At 42.5% G+C, this 27,579-nt stretch overlaps 1 protein-coding gene and 1 long non-coding RNA gene across 4 annotated transcripts in view; one reads left to right on the top strand and one right to left on the bottom strand.

Annotated features, from left to right (window-relative positions):
* Positions 1-27,579, top strand: part of LOC143145197 (nephrin) — a 179,419-nt gene that overhangs the window by 134,392 nt on the left and 17,448 nt on the right. For all 3 annotated transcript variants that reach the window (XM_076308345.1, XM_076308344.1, XM_076308346.1), the window contains one exon: positions 23,357-23,487. In XM_076308345.1, the coding sequence (XP_076164460.1) occupies positions 23,357-23,487 (131 nt within the window). The remainder of the gene's footprint in view (positions 1-23,356; positions 23,488-27,579) is intronic.
* Positions 1-27,579, bottom strand: part of LOC143145199 (uncharacterized) — a 125,651-nt gene that overhangs the window by 88,500 nt on the left and 9,572 nt on the right. The gene's annotated exons all lie outside the window — the stretch shown is intronic.

Raw genomic sequence — 27,579 nt, 5'->3', positions numbered from 1 at the left:
CGTGAGACGGAATGAGAGACAGTCACGGGTGTACCTATTGTATCGCGCTTCGTAACTAGAAACGCGACGGATGGCAATAAAGACACCTGTCACTTGCCCTACTCCGCCGCACGGTGAAAAGTTGTGAAGATCGACTCGCCTAGCCTTCTCCCACTCCGCCACCAGTGAAACGTAGTGAAGGTCGATCCGCCCAGACTTCCCCCACTCCTTCGATTAGCGATTCAGCTTATCTACTTGGGCATTTTGATACGGACATCATAGTAACGATTTCGCGTGTATTTACGAAATTTGATCCGTTACTTGCGGTTTATTCAATACAAATCGCGCGAATTTCCACTAAGCGCGAAACGTTGACGATTTTTAAAAAGGTTTACAAATATAGCTCTGTACACGCTGGAAACAAAACGAGTGTTTCCTCGGGCATTTGTTCGTGCCTTCAAAAGCCATGGAAACATTCAAGATGAACCAAGCTTTTCTCTTTTTCGTCGGTGCTGCTGCTGCTGCCTGCGCTAAATTCCAAAGGCAACTTAAAGCTTCCCCGGTAAATATTTAACTCCGACACCCTGCCGGGCTAGTCTCACAGTCCGTTCCGAGTATAATTATCGCTAAAAACTAGAGTTAAAATGGCGCTTGGCGCGCTTTAATCCGTTGACTGCGAAACTTTCCTCAACGCCTCTCGACCTAAAACGTACAATTTGCTTCTTTTCTCGTGCCGCTCGCCCCGCATACGTACAATATTCCCCGTCACCTCGACGACTAAACGCCACTGCGGCGAACTGTTAGTTAGCCACGCCGAGATTATGCGCCCCACTTCGCGAGGCGGCGTTTAATCGCGAAGCGATCTTCGAAACGGTCCGGCGCCTAATGTTTACCGCGGAACCCACTACTAAAGGTACGTTTTCACGTGGCGGTAACCGTTGCGATACTGGAGCGCTTTTCAGACTGTTTCTATGCAGTGGCGCGTTACACGACGTTTGTTATTTGTTAAATGCTTTGTAATAAATCAATTTCACACCGGATTTAAATCTCGTCAAACTTGTAGAACCGTTAAAAAAGAAATCGGAAACGAAAGAATCAACAAAACCATTTTTAACAAATTTTACAACCAGTACAATATTAGACATTAGATAAATGCGATAACTTGCTCTCCGACTTGTAATAACATTGAACACTTTGTTCTTCGTTTCCTTAATAGTAAAATATTATTTCTGTGCGACCATTTCTTCGTCGTGTCGTCAAATATATCCATAGAATTATCTCGTACAATTTTTCTACTTTTATGCACGACAGTGATCGTTAACTCGCTTTCCAACACGATTGTAAAACCGTCTTGCGTAACAGATTGCTACGACTCTTTATTATAGTCCTTGTTAAGGAGAACTACGTTCGCTGGCTCCGAGATCAAATTTTGACTTAATTTCTGGGAAGTGCGCTCGGTTATTAAAGACGAACCGGTCGTCGAAAACTTTCCTACTGACGGCAACAAACTTCCAGACGTTCCGTCGTGTAATTTGGTTAAAGAATGCCTCGCTCTCTCTCGAAAAAATATTACATCCCCCCCACCCCCAAATGTTACGAGTAACCTCCTTGGAATGCTCGCACACCGGACAAGACACGGTCAACGCGTCGCTAAACGTCGCGGGGCAAACACAACTCTTGTGGCTTGTACACGGCTCGGTATTCCCATGCATATGCATGTGAAACGCGTGTTAGTGTGTGTCGCGCATCAGTTGCGCCAGTGTACGCGAACATCGCGTATACGGTCGGAGGTAGCGGTGATGAATGAGGAAACGGGGAGCTTCTACTCACACGGAGGGGGTGCACGGAGGAAAGGGAGGGGTTTCAACTCTCGAAATACATTACGGAGACCGAGAACCGAGAGCGGTGACAGTCGGCCACGACGCGACAAATTCCTTCGACGTTCCTTCCCTTCGCCATCGGTATTTACCCCCTTCTGTAGAGCTGCTACCCTCCTCTCAACGGGGCTCGTTCGATTTCCTGTAAAGGACTAATCCGACGCTCTGGACAGGGGTGTTCTCGCGTTTGAAATTCGACGACGATCGGATGAACCGACTCGGGGAATCCCAAATATTCCGTTTCGGCTTTTGCACGGGGGTTGACTGACGGAGAAATTCACATAGCTTTCCTCTTCGAATCGTTAAAATTATTTCGTTTCGCGTAATGGGGCAGAGGTTACCCGAAATCATATTTGATATTTTACTTTGTACAAATGTACCGAAAATTATGGTACAACCGAGTAGGGGATAGTTCTACGATGCATGAGAAATAAATGAAATTGTACGAGGATTCGTTTCTGAAAAAATCGATCGAAAGTTTGGAACTGAGGCTTTTCCCTTTCAACTACGCACCTCATCAACGTGCGCCGTATGTATTATACACTAAGATTGGGGGTAGTTTCTACAGTGATTAGGCGCCCATTCCACCTATCGTCGTGTACTGTGTGCAAATTGGTATATTTTACGTTCATAACGTCAAACGCAGTTTATATTTATCCATTACGCAAAAAAAGACGGAGATTTCGGTGACTCTTCCTCATTACCCATAATAACGTAGAGCCGGAGCAGTCATCTGATCGATCGAACCGAGAAAGAAAAAAAAAAAGATATGGCCTGGGAATCGGAAAGAGACGCACGTAGTCGAACGAAGACCTGGAACAATCGGTCTCTACGAGGGTCCACTTCGCGATATGAATTCTGCAACGTGTGCCGATGAATTCGGCCGATACGGCCGAACGGAATCCTCTTGGTCGGTCGGTTGTCTCATCGCGCGATGAACCCGATTGATATCGGCGCCCTACGGCGCGCTTCATGAAATTTTCGAAAAGGCTCGTCGATGGGACACGCGCTATCCGATCGGGAACGGATACGTGTCTCTGCAGAGCGGACGGATTACGTGTCCTGCGGATACGACAGAATCTGGTCCTGATCTTTGGGAAACATCGAGGGAGACTTCTCTAACCGCCCCCAGTTGGGATCGCAGATCCGTCGAAGCCGATAACGATGCAATCTCGAACGTTTCCGTCTGTTAAAAGGGATTTAATATCGGGAAGAAAGTCTCTCGCTTATGTCGGCCGAGTTGCGGATAAATTAGAGCGTTTTGAAACGTTCCAATGGAAGTGGAGCACACGCAGGACAGGAGAACGCTCGAATCGGATAAAATCTGCGCGTTGATAAAGAAGAAGGAATCTCATCCCCCACTTCCAAAGAAGGAATCTCATCCCCTCTTCTGGCTAGTAATACTCGGTCTCCCTTTGCGAAAGATTACACGTCCGGCGAGACGGAGGATTACAGATCTTCCTCTCCGGTAGGTATTCCAGAAACGGTTCAATGGGGAAGTTGAACGAAGAATAAGTTCTACGGGGCTCCGAGAATCCCCGGGATGACAAGTTTTACGAAAGAGGAGAAACCTTTCCGCGACGAGATTCCATGCAGTTCGTAGCTTTCGTTACTCGTCTCGTTACTTTGATCGGGATGACCGACATTGTTTGCTCGACCGACGAATTCGTCGGTGGGCCTCGGCCGATATGCACGCGCGTGGTACCAAAGCACCGAAACTCTTGGAACGCCATGGAACGCACGGAATTGGTCTCTTTGTAGCGCAGCATCAAGTTTTGGCATGCTCGTGTCCGGAATTCCCCGTGAAATTTGTCATAATTGTGCGTCGTGACTAATTGTTACGCGAATAATAGTTTCTTTTTTTTTTTTTTTATCAACCCAGAGCGATCGAACGAAAATATTTATGTGCGAGAATAGTGGATATTCGTTGAAACAGGATCCAGTGGAAAGCCACCATAGTGTACGAAAAGTTGACCAGATGTCACTATTACATACCGTTCGAGAAGATACATAAAAGTTACCATTGAGAAATATGACACAGAAACCATCACGTGGTGTAGAATTCGCTGTCAGAAAAACAGCTTCAGATGGTGTCTATATAGTATTCATATAAATTACACTTTAGTAGATTAATATACTCCAAAAATGTTTACTACATCCAAACGTGATTCTTCATCGAACGGTACGCCACTATAGTTCATCGATATAAACTAGTCCATTGATTCAGAATTCAAGAAGATAAAGTGATTAATTATAAACGACGCGACACGTTATTAAACGTTGATGGAATTTAATCTGCTTTTGAATGCTTGATTTATAATGTCCACGCGAAGGCTTTAAAGGCTATTTTGGACAGATGGGCGTTGAATTCTGATGAAATATCGATTTGTGCATGCGTCGATGGTTTTTGTTTATTCCCTCCTTGACGATGGTAAACTCGAGAGTGCTCGACGTGCTACTCAAGTAGGTTTCCGAAGAGTAAGTTTATAAGAAAATATGAATAAGTAGGTTTTAACGAAAGATTAACCAGAACAATGCTGAAAGATTCAACCTAGATTTTATCAGGAACACGGAGAACTTAACTGTTCATCAATCTCGCTAAATAGACAGAGACGAGATTTATAGTTTGAAATTTGGGGACGAACCTTTCGACGATTCAAAGAACACGAATTTCTTCGACGTTATTTCCCAGGTATCGAATAATCGGAAAACGGTGACGAGATAGAGAGGGAGGGACCGAAACGAAGCCATTTAGCTGCGCGAATAATGGGAATCGATAATGGCTTTTCAACGTACGGAGACAATACCACGATTTATCGTTTGTAGGCGGCATCCTTGTCCCCGACGACGTCAACACGCCCTATTCCGGGATTCTCTTCTTTCCACCCGTTTTCCGGATAAAGATTTCGATTAGAACTCAAACTTAAGCCTCGCATTATTTCGTACTCTCTCGTATATTATTAATTGTTAGAATAAACTGCGAACACATTGATCGTAATATAATACAATATTTTAAAATCCGGTTATCATTCTACCGATAATACCTGGAACTTTGGTAAATCTAATCCACATATGATCTCTCAGATGTTTCTTCTATCAAACTACCGAACTATGAACGAAGGAAGAAATATATACTACTGATATACACTTTGTTAAGATACTATTAATACACAAAGCTGTACAGTTAAATTTATCTAGATGGATGTGCGTCGGAGAAACCGTAATGGTTAAGACGCGGTTGAAATGTTATTTATTTATTTCGAAGAATAAGTAGAACGGAAGCAACGCTTGGTCGGATTTCAAACGCGAGAAATTGGATCGGTACATCAAAGTGAATAATCGAGGTCCGCTGAGAGGAACGGTGGTCGTTCGACCGAGAAAAGCCGAGTATAAAAGTTGATTAATCGAACGGTTCCAAAATTCGCGACACGTTCCCATTTATAAGTTTAAACGGTGGAGGCGTTCCCCCGAGCGTCCTCGATAACATCTCCCTAATTTTCAATGGCACGATTTTTAGCTTTTGCGCATGCTGAAAATTCGACGATCAGAGAGAGAGAAAGAAAGAGAGACGGAGAGCTAGAGAGACGGAGAGCTAGAGAGACGGAGAGCTAGAGAGACGGAGAGCTAGAGAGACGGAGAGCTAGAGAGACGGAGAGCTAGAGAGACGGAGAGCTAGAGAGACGGAGAGCTAGAGAGACGGAGAGCTAGAGAGACGGAGAGCTAGAGAGACGGAGAACTAGAGAGACAGCTATAGAGATACAGAGGTATAGAGGTATAGAGGTATAGAAGTATAGAAATACAAAGATACAGAGGTATAGAGAAACAAAGTATAGAGAAACAAAGTATAGAGAAACAAAGTATAGAGATACAGATATGTAGAGATATAGAGATATAGAAATATAGAGAGACGGAAATTTAGAGATAGAGAAACAGAGAAATAGAGAGACAAAGAAATAGACAGAGAGAGAGAGAGAGAGAGAGAGAGAGAGAGAGAGAGAGAGATTTTACGCGACGAAGACAATCGATCGGTGCCAGAGACGCCACGAGCTCTCGCGCGTCGTTGGCCCCGGGTTGTTGAGATTCAGCGTATAGTCGGCATTTAAGGATTACGAGCGCAGAGTTAATTTTAGCGATGATAACGAAGCTTCCCCCGACGACGCTAATAGTTATTCCGTGAGCAACGAGCTGCCCGTTGCAGCGAGCCCAAATAATAGCCAGGGAGCTCCAAGCTGTTTGGCAGTAGTTATCTCCGGCAATGGTCGGACATCACAGTAGGAACAGAAACGCGGATGCCCCGACAAACTGCTCGAGGACGAAAACAAACAACAGTCTATCAAGGTTCTGAAAAACTTTATTCGGAAAATTCAACCCGGTAGATCGAGGCCGATGAAATGTTTCAGGAAATGACTCACTCCAACAATTCTTCCTATCGTTTCTCGATCTATCATAGTAATCAGGTGTACCAGTCGATTCTACTCGACCAATCTCGACGATCTCGTTAAATCTGCTTTTTTTCCTATGTCCTGTCAACCCTAGCCAGGGGTTTCTTATCCGGTAGGTGGATGGCCCGGTCGAGCTACTTCGGTTGTGTTCTCGATGCTGTCGCTCGTAAATCATCGGAATCGGTTGGTATTCGCAAATTGGCCACTCGACCGCAATATCGATACCACCAAGTCGCGGGTACGAGCAAGCTTGAACCGCGAAATTGGCAAGTCCCCGCTACCGGATTCCCGATAAACACGTCGCCCTGGATAACGATACGGCAGACAGGGGCTTCGTTGACGACCCGTGCATTAATTAATCATCATTGACGGACACGCGTTTCGACTCTAGCATAGTTCGATCTCGAACGAACTTTCCAAGACATCCAACAACGCGAATCCACGGAACTGACAAATTGTTACGTGCCCTTGGTTTGATAAACCAAGATGTGATGATTGACATTCTTCACTAAGGAAATGCTTGAAAAAGTATTTACTATATATTGATGAGAACCATAATCAGAGAAGTAAAAACGTTTGTCCAAGAATCATTCAAAGAAGTTTTGGGATTAAGAGGGTGCTAAATTTTACTTCATCTAGCCTCCATAGATTATCATATACAGAAATTTGTTCGAACGTTTGTTTCGTTGAAAGTTGATTTTATTGCGTTCTAGAAAAAGTTGTTTCGTAACTCTGAAAAGAGTTGGATGCGAAAAAGTGGCAACAACTTGAATAGATAGAATAAAATTAAATAATTCAGTCTCGAGAAACGTTGCGCGTTAACGAACCTCGTGAATAGCATAAAACGCAGCAACGTCTCCGAGTGACTGTTCTCGAGAACCGACGAGTAGAAGAACCTGACAGGTGCTGCAATCCCGGAAGTTCCCTCGTCGAGAAGTAACTTTACGGAGAATTTTACGAGGCATCCAATATACTATTTTACAAGTAATAAGAACGTCGAGGCAGCTTTTGGGGTGCGATACCTCGATCTTACGAAGTCTTGCCGAAGTCGGTGGCTCTCGTTGAACGTTTACGCGCGTCGGCCTTAAAATCTCTTCGAGAAAGGGGTTTACGGTGAAAACCTTGAAGCTTTGTTCCAACAACGATCACCTTCGATCGAGTTACTCGTCGAAAGTGCGATACTTCGCCAAGTGAAACGCTTATCACGAGTCGAAACGTTGTTCTAAAAACCCAAATGGCGTTTAATTCAAACGACAGCCCAATTTCCTCTGAAATTTTCAATGGTTCGATAAAAAAAGTGCTACAAAATCCGACAAATTATGCTCCGAATAGAGGATCGGGAAAGCGTAGTCCACTACACGACGATTACTATATATCGACGTTGCAGGCGGATTAGTAATAACCGATAAACCTGGTCGTGGCGCGGATTCGAAACCTGGCAACCGAATAATCGCGGAAGTCGGTCGTGCATTTTACCGTATCCGGTTCGTTAACGCGTTCGATCGACGAGAAACCCGAGGGACTGACCCGTGCTCTGTGGTACAAAAATACGAACAATGTACGACTTGACGACAGAGAGTCGCGAGAGATGGACACTCTCTAACAATCCACGATTTTAAAAAATCTCTCGAAGTTCGACGTGCGTAATCTCGGATATTACTAGATTCTCGGACACTCTGGTACTCTAGTGTGCGTTGAATACGTTATTAACACGTTGACTGCCAAGTCAGTTTTCCATATTCAAGAGATGCCCTCGACATTCATTCAAACTGTAGCGCGAAAAGTAGAAATAGAGTGGTCTCTCGATTCTCCAATCTAACAGGGACAAAAGGTTCCTTAGAACACCTGGTAAGTACAGATAAACATGAACATAATACGTAACATTTAAAGTATACATGCACTCGATCGATGTTCTTTGACCACTGTTCTCTAATTCCAAATATTTTCTGCATACTTTGATCGCTGTTTTCAATTTTCAAAATTTCTTTCTGTGTTCTCTGACTACTGTTCTCTACTTCTAAAATTTTGTTCCACCTTCTCCGACCGCTGTTTGCAAATACAACCATTTTTTCTTACGATTCTTGAACGAACGTTCCCACTTCTCCGGATTTGGTCACGCAAAAAATTGCACCGATACTCAATCCGCGTTCAAACGCTCTCTAATAAGCTCAATAGCGAAAAGAAACTTGCAACTACTTCGGAAGTCCCCAAAAAGTTTACGATCCACCGTTTCGAGCCAGTAATTACTTAGGACCCGATCCAATAATTTTTGTAACACGATTCCGATCTTTCCTCGCTTTTTTCCACGTTGACGAGCAATTAAGCAGAGCGTCGCGCGCGCCTCCTCTTACCCCCATTTGTCGTAGAAAATCAGTGAACGGAATAGAACGCGAGTGCCCTCGCAAAAAGTACCAGCGTGCCTCGAAAACACGATGAGTAAATAATTCGATCAACGTCAAAGCGACGACGACCGTTACGCTTTTGCGGCCAGCACGAAGCGTCGTCATTCGACGGTGGAGCTTGAATGGCGAATATACGGGAAAGGGTTGGAAACTGGACAGAGGGAAGGAGGGATGACGATGGAAAGACGTTGCGACATCGATCGGTCGCGGTTCTGTAAATGCATTCGTAAACTCACCCTTCCGAGAAAAGATGGCGCAACGCGATTTCAACAAACGAACCACCGTAAGATCATGAAGAGGTTAACGAGGTCTCGTTGACCAGTAAATCGACTTCGTTTTGTCGCAACGAATGCACAAAAAGTGATCAAATTATTACGAACTCTTTGAAATTACTACTCAGTCGAAGTATGGTTAAAAAATGAAATTAAAAATGACCTCAAAACGATATTTTTTCAAAACAATATACTTTCCAAAGCGTTCACGGTAAAAAAAATTTTTATATTAATATTTGATCATACCGCCCTCTGCATCCATATGCAATAACCATCGATCGATTAAAAAGTTGACGTTGCTTCTTTGCGACTGTGTCAGCCTCCTCGTCATCTTCGATTCCTTGGTGGGACTTAATAGGCGATAATTACGCATTTTTCGTTGTTAATGAGGTCCGTGGAAATGTACTGAATATTTGAAATAACTCTGTGTTTAGGGCCATCATTTAATGGAATTTGTAAATATGATGGAAAATTGGACTTGGTTGTTTTGTATATGGTGAAGAGCTTCGAGAACTGCACAAGCAAAGATTTATTAGACAGAACGAATCGAAAAGATGGTAGAAGATAACCATCGGATATTCATGGAAAGATGTTGTTCGTTTATTTTTCGAAACTCGAGAAAGTTGGCATAATTCTGGGAACGCATTTTTTGCATCCATTTCATCTTGTTGCGTATAACCCGAGACGAAAGTTCCATTTTAGAATCTCTTCGCTGTGTATTGAATATTTTATTAATTTTTGAGCGTGGTATTATGTATTTAAACTAAAATGAAAGCATCGAACTCACGGTACGAATGACTGCAGTAATCGGATTCCCATCGAGAAATATTCATGTCTACCCGACCGGCTAATGGCATTGTATTTATTATTCAGTGTAACATTTTTATAACTACGCAGAAGGTATTTTTGTTCACCTTCTTGGGAATATTCATCTTTAAATAAGCGTTTCACCTTTCCGCTTCTTCCTTACCTCAATTTCTACCGAAGGATTTGGATACGATTCTTCTATAAATGTTCGAATAATATTTACCAAATCAAAAGGAAGACAATTTAGTTCCCGTAGAACCTAAGATCTTCTGTTATTTTAATGGCTCGGAGATTATACTATTCGACACTTCGATGGAATACAAGAAGTAAAAACTTCGATATTACGTCCGTATCTTTTCATAATTCGACCCCCCACCCCCAACCCCAGCCGCGCACACGTTGGAAAAAATGAATTTTCCAAACTTTTCGCGTTCACAAACCACTGTGTACCGCTTCGAGAGCTCGTCGAAAGTCGGATTCGGACAAAATCGTAAAACTCGATCTCTCCAGAAGCAGGACGCTGATTTGAGAGGTTAAATTTTTGTATCGTGGCCCGAGCGAATTTGTGGGCACGCGGCTTCCTGGAGCTGATCGCAATAACGTCTTTTTTACGACACTTTCCATCCTCGTCGCCGTACGTAAAATAGACCTTCGCTCTTCCGGATATTTCGCCGGCGAGGCTGTACCGAGTAAGCCGTGTTCCTCGTTGAATTTATCGGCCGATTCCGTTTGTCAGAACTGTCGTAATCGCTCCACGGAGTTACCGAGAGTTTCACGATGACGTTTCGAAAAGAGTAACTTCGTTCGCGATCGACTCGAGTTCGAGACGCGGAGGTAAAGACCAATTATAGACGTTTCACTGTGGATGTGTATCCAGGATGATTCGTTCGCAGTGAAAAGTGTAAGTATTGGTCTCATATGCCTTTTCTTCAATACGAACGTCTACAATGAGCAATGAACGAAGCAGAGCCGAGTTCCACTTTCGATGGAAGCCAATTTAAACTTTTCAGATTGGACGTGCATCCCGGATGATTAATTTGCAGTGGAAAGTCTAAATATTGTCTTCGTCTGATTTTCTACGAGATGCTCAATGAAAACGAGCAGAAGCATAGCAAAGCCTACTTCCGACGAAACCATAGAATTATTAGTAATTTGTGAAAGAAAATCAACGAAAAAATTTGAGATTGTCCTCAAAAAGCAAGATTCGATAATGAATGGAAAAACTCGCGAAAATGTTTCTCAAGATACTTTCGTGGACGATGAGAAAGAGAAACAGAGAAAGTATAGGCTGCAGAGAATCGAAACTCCAATCTAGGAATAAATTGTTCGTAAATATTCATAAGACTTTTCCTGGTATTCGCTGCTATGGTTTCCCGGCAGAGAATGCAGTCTCTTCGCAGTAATTAAGGCAATTAACATGCGAGCTAGCAAGAAAATCGCCATCGAGGAGGCAACGTATCTACGGGTATATTTTTCTTCGGGGAACAGCTTCGCAATTAAACATACCACCACCATTCAACGGGATTTATCGGCAATAGTGGGGGGGGGGGGGGGCCATTAGGCAGATCATGGTCTTCGAGGTGAATAAATTTTCGATAAACGTTTACCGTGGAAGAAGTTACGTCAACGGAGTCTCCTCGTGAGGTCTCGATTCCTCGAGATCGAAATTCCTCGGAATGCATGGGGCATTGGTGCTCGAAACGCTCGCGGAATGGAAGCACGTCGCGAGGAACTGCATCGAGTTTGAACGGGTAGTCGTAAAGCAAAGAACACGTTGTTTCGCAGAAAATAGTCTCTCTCTCGAAGGTTTATTCCTCGATAAAAATTTTACCCTTCGTTCTCCCTTCTTTTCTTTGTTCACGCTCCATGCTTCGACGATCGATATTCGAGATCGTTGAAATGTGTCGTCTATAACTGGAAATTCTCCGCGAAGAACCTTTTCAAGAGTATGGAACCGTTGAGCATTGTACGAAGTGAGTTGCGAGAAACAGAACCCCAAAATATTACCCAGTACATCGTTTCAAGTTGTAATGTGACCCGATTCGGTACAATTTGTGAAATGGAAGGTCAATTTTGCGACGGATGCAAGAAATCGGTAAACAAATCTATAACTGTCGTTCGATGGTTTCGAAAGTCTGTAAAAAAATGGTCTTAAAATCGTCCAAAAGAATAGCTTTAAAATTATGCAAAAGCGACCTTGAAATTGTATTTAAAAAATTGCCTTGAAATCGTCTAAAAGAATAGCCTTGAGATCGTGAAAAAGCCACTTTCAAATTGTATTTAAACAAAAAGCGGCTTTTAAATCGTTTAAGAGACGACGGCTGTGGAATCGTGAAAAGGCATGACTTTGAAATCGTGCAAACGAACGACCTTGAAGCTGCCAAAAAAAAAAAACTACCTTCCAAAAACACTTTCTTTCCATCAATGTATGTATGCATTCGAGTAGTAAAATTTCGTCTCGATACATTTCTTGACAACGATCAATAACGGTCAGACATTTCGAGGTATAATTTTTCGCGACTCATTCTATACTTTCCTACTTTCTCTCGCGTTTGTTCGTTCTCGTTGGGATATCTCCATCGATGTACACGGGCAATTCGGTTCACTTTCGTTTCGTTACCTCGAATTACGCGCGCGACCGTTACGTTCGCAGATGATAATATCGTTTAACGATATCGACGATATTAATTTCCGAACCCAACGACTTGTCGAAGCCTCGTTTGTCAGGACTCAAAGCGTGGATACGTAATTCCCATTCTCCGACGGTATCCACGACATTTGAGTATCGCGCATTAGATTGCTAATCATCGTCGATCTCGCGCGTAACGTTACGCGTTAATTGTCTCGACAATGCTTTCAACGATCCGTATTTCCGTGCATCGTTACTCCAACGTTTCGGTTCCCGCCGATTTCACAGGCCAAAGGGAATTCAAGCGTGTTCCTACTCAGACACGCGTAAAGAGCTACGTTTCTACGTGCGCGAACCAGCAAACACTTGAGACACCCAATTTGGCGAGCCTTGCTTTGAAACGCGCTATCCTCTTGGTGCGAAAATACACCTCAATCAAACTATGGTTATTTATTGATCGTTTAAATATTCACAGACACTTTTAAGGAAAGAATGTTCCAAATTACACGTCAATTTATTAATGGTGGTTATTGTATCCTGCGGTACGGTGTACCCCGTGTAATACTTTAAATATTCATAGGCATCTTTTTAAAAAAATCTGATATTACAAATTACTTTAATTAATTTATTGAGAAACTTGATGGGTTGAATTTTGAACAATAACAAAATTCGCCATCTGTCGGACTTCACCTTACCAATTATTGCTTAAAATCTCGCAGAGCGACGAAAACCCAGCGAGAGGTCGCCGGACAAAATATTAAGCAAACATCGGTTTTGTAATTCCAATGTGTATCTCCGACTGTCGCGTTTCGTTCCAGAGAGTGGTCGACCAGCTGTGCGTTTCAAAACGGAATTTCAAAAGGTCCTTTTACGGCAGAAGGTTCTCGTTTTTCGTTTAAAGGGACACTGCGCGATTGAAAGCAGTCCCCCGATTCTTTTAAACGGAGACAATTATTTTTTTTACAATCGCTTGATGCATCGTTCGATTCGCGCACCGCGATTCGTCAATTAAAATGGCTTTTCGCGGACTGCCAATTTCTCCTGTTCATTCGTATTCATTTGCAAACCCACGGAGCAACAAAAGAACCACTTCCTTCATTTTTTTTTCTCGCCCATTCACACAGGACACCTTTTGTTTACTTTTCACGCTACGATGTCCAGCCCTGGATTATTCGAAAGTGGAAAAAAGAATGCAATTGTATTTTGGGAAAATAAGAAACATTTCGTTGAAATACATGGAAAAGTTATCGAAATCGATGAGGTTGGTCATAAACATAAATGACGCTATAAAAACACAGTGCACGAGTATCGAGAAACATAAATGAAATATTTCTCGTTGAAGTTTCCTTTAATATGAGTTTGCGGAAGTTCAAAAGAATTAGAAAAGTCCGATATAATCGAATCATTCACGGTATAAAGTATTCACCTTCAACGATATTTCATCGAGTGAAACGCAACGCGTGCAACAATTTATATCGTTCTCGACGGCTGCCGAAATCGGTGGATTACAATCTAACAACTTTCACCCCGTAACTCTAAATTTATCTACACGGGGTGGTACTATATTTTTCAATATAAAAAATTCAAATAAAAAGACCATCACGAACGACCATTTACGCCACGTGACTTATTTCGTTCTCCGAGGTAAGATTAACGGCAATAATTCGCGAAGAAATTTCCGCGAAACGAGGAATATAACGCAATGCGTAAAGTTGCATTAACTCGACCCCCATCGTTGCACCTCGACACGAGCGAGAGGAAACGCGACGCGAGAGACGAAGAGGGCGGTGTGTACGGTTAGCTGGTGTACACGATGCAATTATAATATCGACTGAGAAACTTTATCGAATAACGTATCGCATGAACTGTGTTTCGAAACTTCCGCTCTATACGCAAACGGAATGCCTCTTCGAGTCTCTCTCGATGACACTACGCTCGTTGTTTATGTTTCGAGAGCCAGAGAGGAGGGGTTGGGACCAAAACTGTGCCAGCCACGAATATTGGAAGCTGCGCCCCGCGCATACCATGCTCAAAACTTTGAATTACGCGTATACGTGTACACCAGCTTCGTCCGTTCTCGTTGAACGCATCGATCTCTCTGCGGTGCAACCGATCCTCCGTGCTTTATTTCCTTGAAACGTGTCTTTTTCATCCGGTAGTTTTCCTCGTCCTTACCTCCTGGTTTCCACCAAATTGTTTTCCCTTGCAGTTTCTCTCGCGCGTCTCCCTTTATCGAGACAATCTGTTTGGCATCGAGTTTGACGAATTGAATTCACCCCAATGGAATCTCCACGGTCTCTACGGGGCGTTAGAACGAATAATGACGCCGATTCGAACGCCAAGCTTTCCTACGCGGTGATAGTACGCGATAGAGTATGGTCTTTGGTCTCTGTCGTTGGTCCATCGGGCTCGAACGATGAAAATTTAACGAAAACGATGGAATCTCGAATCCAAGAGAGTCCAAGTAACGCGATCTATTGTTTCACGCGAAACGATCGTCGCTTTGTAACCAGGGATTTGCTCCCTCTTATTCGCGTCCTTGAACTGCACTCTGGAGCGTTCCCATACGGTATCTAGTTTCGTCATCCGCTACCATGACGCCACTGTGTTCGCGGATAACGGTTAGAAACGAAGAGAAAAACGTGGACGAAAAATAGATTGGAGTCTTTTGAACGATATCTCGCGAGACGAGCTGGATTCTTATTCGTAAAATTGCAAGGATGGCATATTCGTTGTACGAATTAATTGCGAGACGAGAGTGTTCGCATAAGAGGATTTTCGCGCAATGATGGCACAACAAGTGGCACTCGAGTTTGTTTAATACTCGAGATAACCTGAATAATTATATGAATGAAATATAGAAAATTGAAAAGAAACAATGTCGATACTCTTTCGAAGCGATAAATATTTTGTACGTTTCCCGGGGTTATTGTAATGGGAAATATAGTATTTGTCTAATAGAAGGTTTGCGTAACAGAATGTTCATATATTGAAACATTTACATAACAGAATGTTCATATTTTGAAACTTTCGCATAACAGAATATAACGGAGGTCCTATCGTACATTCGTTTTTACACGGAGTGCATTTGTTCGCAATCCAATATCGATATCTACGCAAACGATCCTCGGTCAACTTTCGCGAATCTTGGAGCAATCGATAGTTGAGAATTTTCACGGCAATTGCAAAGTAAAGGTAACTTTTACCGTGGACCGTGCGTTTGTTGAAAAAGTAAATTCTTCAATGCTCCCTTGGCTTTCGCCGTGTCCGGAAGCGAGCAGGCGATACAAACATCCAAGCAAATATAATACATCAGACTTGGCAGTAATATTGACAAACATCCTATACTACTCGTCTTCTAGTTCAATATTTGCCCACTTTTTCCAAATTGGACATTAATACATCGTCAAACTATGAACGATACACGAAAAGTTCTTACGTTATACGACGGTCACGTAATCATATTTTATCGCACGAAAATTACATTTCTAAAAAATGTCTAAGGAACACAATTATATGACTATTCTGCCATTTAAATATTCTCTCGTACAAATATTCTGTTGTGTAAAAGTTCAACTATGTGAACACTGTTATGTGAAAGTTCTACTACGTGAACATTATTCCGTGAAAATTCTGTTACACGAACATTCATGTAAACCATCTATCATAACAACATTCTGTTACAAGAAAATTCTGTTACAAGAAAATTCTGTTACAAGAAAATTCTGTTACAAGAAAATTCTGTTACAAGAAAATTCTGTTACAAGAAAATTCTGTTACAAGAAAATTCTGTTACAAGAAAATTCTGTTACAAGAAAATTCTGTTACAAGAAAATTCTGTTACAAGAAAATTCTGTTACAAGAAAATTCTGTTACAAGAAAATTCTGTTACAAGAAAATTCTGTTACAAGAAAATTCTGTTACAAGAAAATTCTGTTACAAGAAAATTCTGTTACAAGAAAATTCTGTTACAAGAAAATTCTGTTACAAGAAAATTCTGTTACAAGAAAATTCTGTTACAAGAAAATTCTGTTACAAGAAAATTCTGTTACAAGAAAATTCTGTTACAAGAAAATTCTGTTACAAGAAAATTCTGTTACAAGAAAATTCTGTTACAAGAAAATTCTGTTACAAGAAAATTCTGTTACAAGAAAATTCTGTTACAAGAAAATTCTGTTACAAGAAAATTCTGTTACAAGAAAATTCTGTTACAAGAAAATTCTGTTACAAGAAAATTCTGTTACAAGAAAATTCTGTTACAAAAAAATTTTGTTACAAAAAAATTCTGTTACAAGAAAATTCTGTTACAAAAAAATTCTGTTACATGAAAATTCTGCAAATGAACACATTTTCCCTCAATTAGTCCCCATAACGGAGATTCCACCGTATTCGAAAGCACGACACCGGTAATCGTGCTGTGACGAGTTATGTCGGGTCGAAGTATTGCCGAATACGACGATAAAATGGTATACAGGTCATGCTGGCGAATAGGAAGTTCGTCGCATTTAGTCCGGACGATCCACGGTCCATGGAGAGTTCTGACTGCGGTCCCCTCTAATTCAAAGTTGTTGAAATTATTAACATACGAGATACAGTTAATACGATAACTTGTCTTCAATTTTACACGACACGCTACAACACACGGAATACGATTTCGTAATTCGTTCAACGAGATCAACGATCGAACGAAAATCATTTTCACCACAGGACCACGGGGTAAAATTGTTCCCTCCATCGTCAATGAACCGGAATTTCGAAAACAAAAGACTCGTGAGCAACAAGACCGCGTACCGCGCGGATTTCTTCTTTAATATCGAGGAATAATCCGTCGACGGGGCAACGATACTGTAAATTTCCAATTTCCAGAAAAACGTTTATCGAGTATGCGCACTCGCGGAAAGTCTTCCACGGTGTGCGTAATTATATAAAACTGAAAACATTCTGTGCAGCCCGACGCTACGCTTCTCATCGTTTCGTTCGTGACAGTAACGCGAATTACATTCTTTGAATTTGAAATCGGCAATGCCACATCGCCGTTAATGACTGCCCCGCGTAAAAGGTTTAGCTCGTAAAAACGGTTTCAAATATTAACCGGAATCCGTGGCTTTAAACGACCGTTGCACATGCTTATTTAATTCCGCGTAAAAATTCGAACACGACCCACGTTATAATTTCGATACATCCAAAAGTTCTTTTTGGTCCTAAATACGAACTGAGATTTTTTATCGGTTACGTACTATATCCAAAATTGGAAAATATTTTTCATGCTTTGATATTGATAACATTAATATTAGTATTACCAAAACTGAAGGTTTCATTGATATCACGCACACATGCATTAAGTAGACACCCAAATAACGTGTCACTTGAATTATTTTACTTAACAAGTAACGTTATGCTCCAATCACGAAAGACTTTTAGGTCGAATAACTTGTAAAATAATCAAACAAAGTTACACAGTAAACTTAAAGTGGCAGTAATTAGAACATTCACCTTAGAATTACCAAAGTTGATGGTTGCATTAAAACCGTATAAACAGAGTAGACATTCCAATACCCGTCCTTCTAATTGCTATTTAAATTATTATACTTGATAAACAATTTTACGCTCCGATCTGGAACGGCTGCAAGATCGAATAACTTTTAAAACAATCAAACAATATAACTCGATAAGCTCAAAGTGGCAGTAATTGGGCCATTCGCTCTACGAGTACCAAAAAGGAAAATTTCACAACTCTTACGCCTTCCTCGTTCTGGCACATGATTCCACCAATGGGGAACCCAACGCCGTAACGTTCGTTGTCGTCTCGTTACAACGATAAAAATCTCCGTGTCGCGTTCGCGATACGCGACACAGTACGCGAAATGCTGCGCCCCGGACTCGAGATACCCACGGAAGCGGAAATCTCCCGGTACGCCTCGTTTGTTCCTTAATTGGCCGTGTTATTAAACGGCGGCCAAACCCATGGAAATTCATTTCTTTTTTTTTTTTTTTTTGAGTCCATCCTAAATTGGCGAGCAGGGCAAACGAGAGCGTTCGCCTGTTCACGCAGGATGCACGGGAAATTTTCGTAAAACAGGGGCCCTGGCTCGCATAATGAAAATTAACCCCTGGATTTGGCCCGTCGGCGTATAATTGAACGTGCCACGTGCACTCTAGGACGTCGGTAACGTGTAACGTAAGTGCTGGACGCCGCTGGATACGTGGATTCGACGTGGCCCGTTTATTACGGTGGCCGGACCGGTGTTCCACGGGCAACGCGTGCCAACACCTGGCTGCGAATTACGTTTTCGAGCTCTCGGAACCGGAAAGACGCGCGTATGTGCACCCCGTCCACGTTTTCGTCGATACGCGCAAAATTAATGGAAAACTTTAAACGGATTACCAACGAGCGTGTTGTACGCTCAGTAAATAAAATGGCCAATGATAGTAGCGGGAATGCCTTTGTGCCGGACTGCCTAACTCCCACGAACAGTGGACCCGACGAAATTGACCGAGAGCTACCTTATCAGGTGACTCTGTCCACAACCGAGGTACTTTTTTCTATTTCGAAAGTGTACTTTACAATTTTCCTATTGAGCACATTTCGTAAATTTTCTTCTTCTTCACTTTTTTCGGCTGTACAAGAATTTTTAAAAGAACTCAATATAGGGACGTGAACGTTCAAAGTTCTACCTTTAAAATGACCCCGTGAACACTTTCATACGACTATTTTTCCTACAATTACAGCAGTTCAAAGATTGGCAACATTTTGAGTGTTAAAATTCTGAGCGGTCGTTCCACGTGAGTCGTGAGTAGGGTGATCATGTGAGGTCTTTACGCTTCCACTTCTCTTCGCGTACTGCCAGCCCAGACTACCCCTCCACCACTCCGCGAGCAGTGAGGCCCATTACTCGATTGGCGCAAGACGAGAGAGATGGAAGGGGAAGTCTCGGCCAGTGGAACGCGAGGAGAAGGGGAAGCGCGAAGACTTCACCCGACCACCTTGGAAGCGAGCAGCATTGTCGGACGAAGTCGCTAGAACTCGGATGTAAAAAGTGGGGGGAAGATGGCGCGATGAAGTTCTGCCATTGCTCCGCCTCTTGTGTAGCGGTCCAGTTATCATCTTCCCCCGCTCTTTGAAACCGAATTTTAGCGACTTTCTCTCTTGGTCGTCAGTCTAAATGCATACCTAGGACCACATATTTTTAACGCAAACGCGTTTACATTTGTATATTTGCATATAGAAAGAAGCGGACTTCTCGGGTGCGGAGACGAGTTTCTCGAGGCACGGTGAAATTCTTGGGCGTATTATATCGGCACACGGGAGAGTAACAACCCGTCGAAAACGGGCGTCGTACGTGCGCGAACGATTTCCCGAAGAATGTATCAGGGCACAGGGCACGAAGAACACGACCAAGATTAGCTCTAAGTTTAAACGCGTGGTTGTACACACGCCGAAGGAGCGGTCCACAGAGGGTGGGGTACAGTTATATGCAGCTGCACGTATTCCGTGAATCTGAACGTGCCGCTAGAGCCACGGTACTCGAGTACATATTGTGCCTTGCTGCATGCATGCGTTTATACCGCGCGCGGTGAATGCATGCAACGCGCCGGCTTCCTGCATCCGCACCGCGCCGATCTACGATTTATTTCGTGATCGAATCTCGCTACGGAAAATATAAGACGCATCGACAACTCGTAATTTATGATCCCGGGTTCCCCCTTTCGAATCGATACCGGTCTCGCTTAAAGCGCCTCGGTGTTGCGAACTATCTCGTAAACCGAAAAAATAAAACGAGGGGAAATCGTACTCCAAAGAGCAACGAAAAATTTCGATGAAATATAGGGCAAACTTGCCGAAATCGAAGCTTGGCGATTTCTTTGTTATCGATAAATATAGACGTCCGACGTTACCAGCGTAAAATGTACGAGTATCGTGAAGTAGAAATAAAACATTTCTCTTTGAAATTCTATTTATACGAATGGATACAGTATTCTTGGTTAAATAATACGAGAAAAGATTAATCGCCCAGTAGTATCTGAGATATCGATATTCGCCAATTTGCGAAGAATTTAACGTTGATTATAATGCGAAATATCGGAAGCTTCGACAACCCTTCCATAATGTGAACCTCACGATTTTTCCACAATTGATAAACAGAAAGACACGATTGCGAAAACACGGGAGATAATGTGATGTTCCTATCAGAATAAAATATTTCATCCGCAGGGAACGAAAGAAATGGATCGTAACGTGATTACGAAATATATCTCCATCGGGTAAAAATGTCACGCGATGAACGGAGGCATTCTACTTTCCAGTTCTCTTTCGCTCGGAACGAACTCGACGGAATACGAAAGGCGTTCGAATAGGAAACGAAGCAACGTTATTATGATTAACATGAGAGACAATTCGAAAGACGCTCGCTGTCGGCTACGTTTCCTATTTCCCAGTCGCGCACAACGCTCCCGTCCCTCTTTGTTCTCGACTATTCTCTTTCCATTCGGTTTTCCGATTGCTCTTGGTCCCCTTTGTCGAATAACATGCCGGTCGTTTGCGGGAATATTTCTCGTCTCTCGTTTAATAACTGTATAATAACTAACAATTTCCAAGTGTCTCGTTTAAAACGTAGTTACGAGTGTGTGGAAAAAATTCGAGAGCCAACTTTCGATTAATCGACTTTCCACGATTATCGTCCAACGATATACTTTCAGTCTTCGAATTATTCCAAAATTGAAATTATTACGGAGAATTGTTACATCCATTTTGCACGATATTCATTGTGGAGCTTAAATCGGCTACGTTTTCTGATCTAAGACGATTCTTTCGTCTCTCTCCGACTGTGGTCTCCTTCCGATCGGTTTTCCGATTGCTTCCAATCCCCTTCGTCGAATAACACGTCGGTCGTTTGGAGAAATATTTGTCCACCGTTGGTAATTAAAAGTTACCCCTCTGGTCCCGATGTTTCTTCTGAGAGAAAAATAATTTTCCGCGCTCTCAGACGTCGCGAATCGGACCGAAAATATTTGAAGAGCAGCCCGAGCTGTTCTTGGGCGACGACGACGATCACTGACACCGTATTAAGACCATTTTGCCCTTCAGCAAAATAAAGTCTGTATCACCGTTGCTGTGCTCACTGGAGTGTTCGATCATCGACGCTGGAAACGCGTAGAGTGCAGCTTCCATGGCTGCGTTACTATCTCGACGAGTACGGGAAAATAATTGGGAAAGAATTTTAACGTTACAGTAAAAGCAATCGAGTTTATTTAATACTCGAGACAAGTACAATTTGTTCTAATAGAATGGAAAAGAAAAAAAGAAAACAATATCGACCCTTTGTTCTAACGAAATTATATTTTCACGTAACAGAAGAAGTGATCAGAAACACGTACAATCTGCTTTAATAGAATAGAAAATCAAAAAGAATACCAATCCTCCGTTTTAACAAAATTAAAGAAACCTGATCTGTGCATCGTAAAGTCTCCCAACAGCTAAATCGCACACAAAAAATTCCATTCCAAGTATTCTAAAGTTATAAATACCTCGAAACGACGTAACGCATCTTCGTTAGCCTTACAATTGATTTTATCGTGATTATTCGCTTTTTGACGATTATTCACAACATCGACAATATTGTGTTATACCGTTGCACGTACTGCTGTGTCAATTTCATCGTGAATGGATCCCTATAGAAGGGAATAAACACTCGGTCCGTTTCTATACAGTATTGTAATAGAAAATACACCGTTCGTATAATAGAAGTTTCGTATAATGGCTCGTTCGCATAATAGAAGGTTCAGTATATCCGTACACGGAGATTCTAGTGTACTGAGCAGCTCGACCAACCGCGTGTCGCAACGATAACCGTGTAATTAACGATCGAGAACATCGAAACAGTCGCGTGTGTTGTTTCGTCGCGATAATTTTTTCACCGTGTATTTTTTTCCACCCCCACTCGTTCTTATCGCAACCAATCCGAACGTGGCCGAGCACACCGGTCGCGAGATATCGATACGCACGCGGAATCGTGGCTTTCGCGTTAAATTCAATAGCGAAGCGAGGAACCACGCACGATAAAATGTCTCCCGTTAATTCGAGCGTGACGTTATTAACTACGATAGTTTCGCGTTTCGATTTCCCCCCACATCACCCCAGCGATCGCAACGAGGGGGTCGTTCGCTCGGGATTCGCGCAAACGAAAATGCAAATGCAAATTTCATTAACGCGACCAACTAATGCTCGAATATTATTGCGAGCTTTCGGCTCGTAAACATCGCTACGAGGTCGAATTTCCGACCGCCGCGGTTGTCGTGATTTCGATGCATCGTTTTCCTTTTCGATCTCGAGACTTTGGGAAAAACCACACCACGTACGCTCTCTTTGTTGTCCCATGCGGTCGGTTTCAAATTACGATTTAAATTTTACGCACAATAATTTTCCAGCGATTACGTTTCAAGCGTCGACCGATAGCTTTTGTTTCATTATTGATCCGTTCTGAATTGGTAACGCAGCGTTTAATTTTTAAAAAAGGATCGAGTAAAAAAAACGAACATCTCTGACCTCTACGAATTCAATCACAGTTGTAAAGCTGATGAAATGGCTTGTAATATTTGTGCAATGCACGGAGAAGGATGTATCGCTGACAGAAGAGCACAAAAATGATTTTCAAAGAGAACAATTTTTCCATGAACAACCACTTTTTAGTCGACGGTCAGAGTCGGAAATCTAGATGCATCGCGTAAGGAAATTATATACTGGTTGAATTTATTAAGTAATTGTCAATACATATAGCGGTATTGTGTATTATTAAACAGTAATTAATAATAGTGGACAATACGTTGTAAAATTGTAAGGAATATTTGAAAAAGCGAATTACATGTTTCGCGTTTGATAAAACCGCAAGAATTTATGGACCGATTCAATAACACGCCTGGTACGTTCTACTGGTTTTTTTTGTTTTTTTAGTTTCCCCTATCGCCACCCTGAAGATGGGCTCGTCGTTGAATCCGAAGAACATCAAGGAAGGCGACGACGTTTACTTCGAGTGCAACGTTAGGGCGAATCCTAGAGCTTACAAATTGGCGTGGTTTCACGAGGTACGTCAATCCAAATGCTGTATATATTCGTTCACTTCGTTTCCATCCGCTTCTCGTGACGGACGAAGCCCGAAAACTGCCAAGCGGAAAAGCTCGACGCGACTGGATCTGGTTCCATTGTGGAGCACAGACGAATCGGATCGCTCGATGGTGAAAAAATATTGGTCGAACTTGCAAACGATGATTTTTTACCGTAACTGTGCAACTAGTATCCCTTTGACTCGAAATGAAACTTGAAATTGTCTCTGAAAAAATTTTGAGACAAATTTAATCGATAAGAAAATATTGGTCAAAGATGAACAAAAATAATTTTTTTATCATAAGTTTGTAACTAGTATTCTTTGGGCTCTCCAAATGAAACTAGCTCTTCCGTGAAGAAATTTTGTCAAATACGAAAATGATGATTTTTTTATCGCAACATTGTGACTATAATCCTATTGACTCGCAGTGAAACTTAAAAATCTTTCTTCGGTAAAGAAATTTTCCACAGTAAGATACTTTCCCAAGTATCGTTGAGAAAAACTGAAAATTTTAACCCAATCTAAGTTACAATCTTAACCGACAAGAAAATACAATTAAACGACAATGAAAGTCGCTCAAAACTACGATTAAAGATCCCCAGTTTGACAAGGTATTAAGAAATCGTAAAAATCGATTTCTTATTTATAATAGCATCCGCTCTTATTTCGATCCTCGGTCTACCGCACGCCCACGCACATCTGTGTGTGCAGACGCGTATAGAAAGAACACGAGGCAAAAAGCTTGCCAATGGATCGACACGGGCGCAAAATTAGACGACATACCGGGTAGGACGAGGTTCTCTGCTAGCTCGCTTTATTGCGTAGCAGTAAAAAGAAGGCGCGCGAGCATAAAACTGACGTAATAACCTTGTCGTGCAATAAAGTCTCGAGAACCTAGAAAATTGCGCTATAATGGAGAGCGAAGGAATGGCTGCCGTGGTTCCGGCCGGTCCGAGTAGTCGACATTGGTCACGTTGGTCTTTCGTTTGCATATTGGAGTCGAGCGTAAATTTCGGTCGAACTGAAGGGGTGAGTGAGTAATGGGCGCCCACCAGCTACCGAGACGTCTCGTGGAGGACGTCGCGACGCTTCCAGGTCCCAACTTCCGTGTCTTGACTCGCGAAAAATATCCGAGAAAGCTCGAGCGTTATCTTCGGTCATTCGGGGATCGTCGAGTTAAGCCTCTTAAGGGGGATTATGCTTTCCATCGTTTTCTCCGTCGGGACCAAACTCTCCCAAGGGATCGACGAAATCCCACGAGCGTCGTGGAAACCCGTTTTCCCCATCGTGTACGACCTTTGAAGCCGACGCCGGTTCCTCGAGTTGGATTCCGCGAGTCGAACGACCATCGAAACTGACTCGACGACGCAACCGAGTTAAATAGAAAAACCCTGTCGGGTGCAACTAGTCGCGCCAATTCTCGCGAGATACTCTCTGTTAGGATTTCTCTCGAGTTTCTTTTTCTTCGCGAGGAGAGGGAGCTCGAATTCGACGAGGACGGTGCGCTTTTCACGATGAAATGCAAAGCGTGGGAAAACATCGTAGGAAACGTCGTTGCAAGTTGGACACTTTGCCGGGTAACTGATCGCTCACTGTCGGAAAGTTATCTAAGGGAGTGACGCACGTAGAGGGATCTAATATCGAAACTGGGAATACTGTGGACGAGATTTGTACAGGAACTATTTTTCATAAGAGTATTCTTGGTGGGATTCGGTAAGAGAAAAGCGGTAGTTCGTCGAGAGAATTGAAAAAAAAAGTTAAAAAAAAGTAAGTAAGAGGTTTGTAGAGAGACTACTTCTGGTAGAACATTATTTTTTGGTAAAAGAAACAGAGCATTGTATTTATAGAGGAAATTAAGAGAAGGTTAAGAAATGAACCAAGAGATTTGTACGGAGACTATTTCCGGTAGAGTATTATTTTTGGTCAAAGAAACAGGGGTAATTTGTCGAGAAAATTAAAAGAGGGTTAAGTAAAAGTAAATAAAAGATTTGTACAGAGACTACTTCTGGTAAGAGTATATTTCAAATGTGGTAGTTTGTCGGGAAATATAAAAGAAGGTAAAAGATACGAAGAAACAATAAGAAACGAGAGACCAATATTAAGAAAAATTATATCAATTTTAATATCAGTCGTTACCACGCTTCAAACTTTCATTTCAATACTTCCCCCGCGCGTGTTGGTAAATATGTTCATTTCTTAACCATCTCTCGGAGAAAGAAGCCTCCATCCGCGACATGCTTCTATTTTTATTTATTCTTCCAAAATTAAAACTTGTGCCGGTATTCCGTGACTTTTCCGGCTCGAATGATTCGAGGACCGAGTAAACTTTATTGTCCTTCCAGAAATTTCGTGGCCACCTTGCTGAATATTCTTCCGGCCGTGTTTACATCGTCGTTTCGCGGTAAAAGCATTGCAGCGTTACCGAGCGGTTTTCACGGAGTAAAAATTTATGGAATAAATTAATTTTTCTCGTCAGATCACGGCGGTGCCCCTGTACAAATTTTGTCCACGTTACCGACACGAATCGTTGTTGGACGGTCGAATTGACTCCCCTTTTGAAAGTTTCGAAACGCTCGCGAAAAATGGAACGAAGGTTCCCAACGCGAGCGGAACGGAGGGGAAGAGTTTCTCGTTCATCCTTTCAGACAGCAAGCTCGGTGATTTTTTGCCGAGTAAGTTACGTCGCAAGAACCGTGCCTTACGAGGAGATGAAAATTTTTCTGTAACAGAGGCGGAAACACGGTAACACGACCTCGGAGAATACTCGAAAAGATGCTCGAAATTATTAACGTTGACAGCTCGGAGGAAATCCTCGTTCTAGGAGGATCAGAAACACGGAGAACCGGAGGTATTACACCGTGACACCGTACAACGGGGTATTTGGCACGAAAAATAGGACGAAAGTCGATTTGAAAAATTTTGCACAACTTTTCGAATATTCGCCGCGCAAAGCGTTTATTAAACGCGTTGTTGTAACTCTAGTCCCCAATAACGGACAAACGTTAAAAACTTGTACAGTTTCGCACCCTTCGTTTCAAAGAGGAATTCTCCGAGCGTCCATTTGAACGAAAAACGATTTATAGAGTAAACAGGTAGAAATTCTCGTTCTGTTTCGTTAAATTTTGGTCAAATTTTAAGCAAGTTACCGGTGTTCGGATACGAAGCAAATTTAAAAATTTGCTGACCGGCTTTTCAGGCCAGTCTCCTCCACATTGCGAAAGAATGGTTTTCGCGCGGTCATTGTCGCTCGAATTGGACAGTCGACGAATTTTTAATCGAACGATGCCCGCGATTCTTAATTAACGCGAGCGCGGTTCAACTAATGGTAAGAATTACGATCGAACGAACACGGATAATCGAAACTTCGTGGAATCGGATAAGAGGGGAGAAAAAGTTTTAATAATAGGATGCCGTCTTCCGGGAGGAATATGATCCAGTGGCGAGCGAGGTCGCGTAGGAAAAAAGGTACGGGAGAAATTCGGTGAATAAGTAACAGAGTTTAAAAGTCTTGGGCAAGAGTTCTCGTCGGCGAGGGAACTCTCGAGCGAGGATAATTTCAAATGTCTCGGAGCGTTCGGGCAGCGACCCCCGCCGCGTATTCGTGTGCACTCTCTCGAAATTATCGTAAATTTACGGCCGCCCGTTGTCACTTCCCGTCCATTCGATGTCCCTCCGCCTCGCGCGTTCCGAAAACCAAAACCGATAAATTGCCCACGAATCGTCGCGCGAAGCCGGTTTACCAATCCGTAAAAATGCTCGCGTAAAAACGTCCACGCGTTGAAAATTTGCTACCGGGACGACGCGTATCGTGCCAGGGGGGATTGTCGTACGTATTTCGAAACACTTGTCCAAATGTTCTCGAAATATTGCAGCTTCGCTCCGAATCGGAACACATCGCGTGTAAATTACCCGGAGTAAGATAACACTCGATTAGAATTCTATTTATTTCATTTTTCTCTGATCCGGTGATAGCGTTCCCGCAAAAAGGCTAAGAGATCGTCGAGGAGAAAACGTACGAAACGAAATTGTTACCGTACGTACAACGAAAGCTGATTATCGTCACCCGTGTAAA

The sequence above is a fragment of the Ptiloglossa arizonensis genome, chromosome 4 (assembly GCF_051014685.1).
Source record: "Ptiloglossa arizonensis isolate GNS036 chromosome 4, iyPtiAriz1_principal, whole genome shotgun sequence".
NCBI classification, from domain to species: Eukaryota; Metazoa; Arthropoda; class Insecta; order Hymenoptera; family Colletidae; genus Ptiloglossa; species Ptiloglossa arizonensis.
This window is presented reverse-complemented; position numbering and strand designations above follow the sequence as displayed.